The sequence below is a fragment of the Nicotiana tabacum genome, chromosome 3 (assembly GCF_000715075.1).
Source record: "Nicotiana tabacum cultivar K326 chromosome 3, ASM71507v2, whole genome shotgun sequence".
NCBI classification, from domain to species: Eukaryota; Viridiplantae; Streptophyta; class Magnoliopsida; order Solanales; family Solanaceae; genus Nicotiana; species Nicotiana tabacum.
Genome location: NC_134082.1, coordinates 140271260 through 140273581, shown reverse-complemented (window position 1 = coordinate 140273581; position 2322 = coordinate 140271260). Strand labels below are relative to the sequence as shown.

The 2322-nt window shown below is 41.2% G+C and overlaps 1 protein-coding gene across 1 annotated transcript; it reads left to right on the top strand.

Annotated features, from left to right (window-relative positions):
• The first annotated feature begins 1115 nt into the window (after nt 1–1115).
• Nucleotides 1116–2071, top strand: LOC142177474 (uncharacterized). Its single transcript, XM_075246309.1, has 3 exons — nt 1116–1274; nt 1397–1678; nt 1769–2071. Exons 1-3 carry the CDS (start codon nt 1116–1118, stop codon nt 2069–2071), a joined length of 744 nt encoding a protein of 247 aa, XP_075102410.1.
• The last annotated feature ends 251 nt before the right edge of the window (nt 2072–2322 follow it).

Genomic DNA, 2322 nt, shown 5'->3' with positions numbered 1-2322 from the left:
TCATGGGTCTCAAAAAATATGTATGTTGATAAACTTTATTTCATGATATTAGTCAAAGGCTTATTGATCTTATGACATTCTGAGAAATCTTATTAACGTATTTCATATGCATTTCATTAATTTATACATGTGCATTGACTCATGATCAGATGGTGTTATATACGCGTATATTATATGTATATGGGATATGGAAAAAGGTTATGGCGTTATATACGTACCACCACCTGATCAGCTGGTATACGTTGATGATTTGCCCACAGTGGCCGCAATGATATGGTGGGATGCCCTCATAGGCTTGATGATGTTATGAACGCATATACCAATGCATGATATGACATTTATACGCATATGCATGACATTATAAATATTAAATGATTCATAGAGCTATTCAGACTTACATGTTGAGTCTTTTACTCCATGTTTCTCCCATGTCTTTTAGTTATTGATTTTCATTCCTTACATACTCGGTGCATTATTTGTACTGACGTCCCGTTTGCCTGGTAACGCTGTGTTTCATGCCCGTAGGTCCCGATAGACAGGTTGAGAGTCCTCAAAGTAGGCTATCAGGTTAGCGGAAGATGTTGGTGAGCTCCATTTGCTCCGGCGTTGCTTATTTGGTCAGTATGATTTGGACATGTATTGATTAGAGGCGTGTAGATATATGGTATGTATGTGAAAGATTGTATGGCCTTGTCGGCCTATGTTTAGTGTATGAGTGATCATTTTGGTCTTACAGGCTCATATATCTTATGTATAAGTTAGTATTACATATTTTATTCTAGTTATCTTACGGCAACATTTCCGTTTCATTTACTTATGATAGTATGATACAAAAAGATACGTTATATTGGTACTCAGTTGAGTAAGGTACCGGTTGCTCGTCGCAGCCCATCAGTATGGGTCGTGACAGATTGGTGGCCATGCCGGAGTAGCTCGCACTTATCATAAAATCTCATGTAATTTCTTCTAGATGGGAAGGAATAAGGATGTCCACTGCTATGTTTCAGCTTGCCAAGTCTGCCAACAAATGAAAGACTCTAACCATTTACCGGCGGGGTTACTCCAGCCTTTGCCTATTTGCCTAGCTCAAGGGGGAATCCACTATCATGATAGTTATGGATAGGCTTTCTAAGTACGGGAACTTTATTGCCCTTCCATCATCCTTTTCGGCACAATATGTGGCTGAAGCCTTTGTGATAGGAGTCATCCATCTCCATGGACCTCCCAGATCGATCGTGACTGACCGTGATGCACTTTTTGTTGCACACCTTCTGGCAAGAATTAAACAGGCTGCAAGGCACCACTTTGGCTATGAGCACCGCATATCATCCTCAAACCGACGGTCAGTTAGAAGACTTGAATAAATGTGTTGAGCAATACCTATGATGCTTTGTAGCTGATGCACCAAACAGGTGGGTCACAATGTTACCATGGGTATAATACAATATTTCAGTCGTCTGCTTGTATGACTCCCTTCAAAGTTTTGTACGGGAGGGATCCCCCTAGTGTCACAAGGTATATCCTGGGCAGCAGCCCCAATGAATTGGTTGGAGCTTACTTGGTAGATCGGGACAAGATTCTGGTTCTTCTCAAAGCTAATCTAGCGCGTGCTCAGAACCGGATGAAGGGGATTGCTGACAAGCGACGCAAAGAACTAAGTTTTCAGGTCGGGGATTGGGTATTTGTTAAGCTCAAGCCCTATTGACAAAACACTGTTCGCCTTAAAAAACACATCAAGTTGGGTAGATGCTACTTTGGGTCCTTTAAGGTTCTTAAAAGCATCGGCGAGGTAGCGTACAAACTAGAATTACCAGATGAAGCGTGCATCCATCCTGTATTCCATGTTTCATTGCTCAAGCGTTGTATTGGAGAACCTACTCAACAACAAGATTCAGGGCAGCTCACTGATCTTGTTGATCCTGGTTTTGATTCATCTCTGAACCTTGAGGACAAGGTTCTTTCAGAGGCGGAAGGTATTATTGTGACCAATAGAGCTGACGTTGAGGACACCTTATATTCCATCGTGGATATGGTGACTCAGCCAGAGAGTGCAACTGTGAAACATAGCTAGCTCGTGAAGATTCTATCCAAAAGATTAATAGATTTTGTTGTGAAGGTTAAGGGCTGAAATACGTGAAGGCAGAGCAGGCGGTTATAGCATGAGTAGAGCACAAGATAGTATAAATAAGCTGTTAAGCAATTGTACTTGTAGGCTATTATGTTGCAGTAAGTTCTGATTCTCTTCTTTCAATTCTGTAATTCTCCTCTCATCTCCTCTGTATCTTCAATAGTCTTTGCATTGTTCTGTTGCTAGTAACTCCA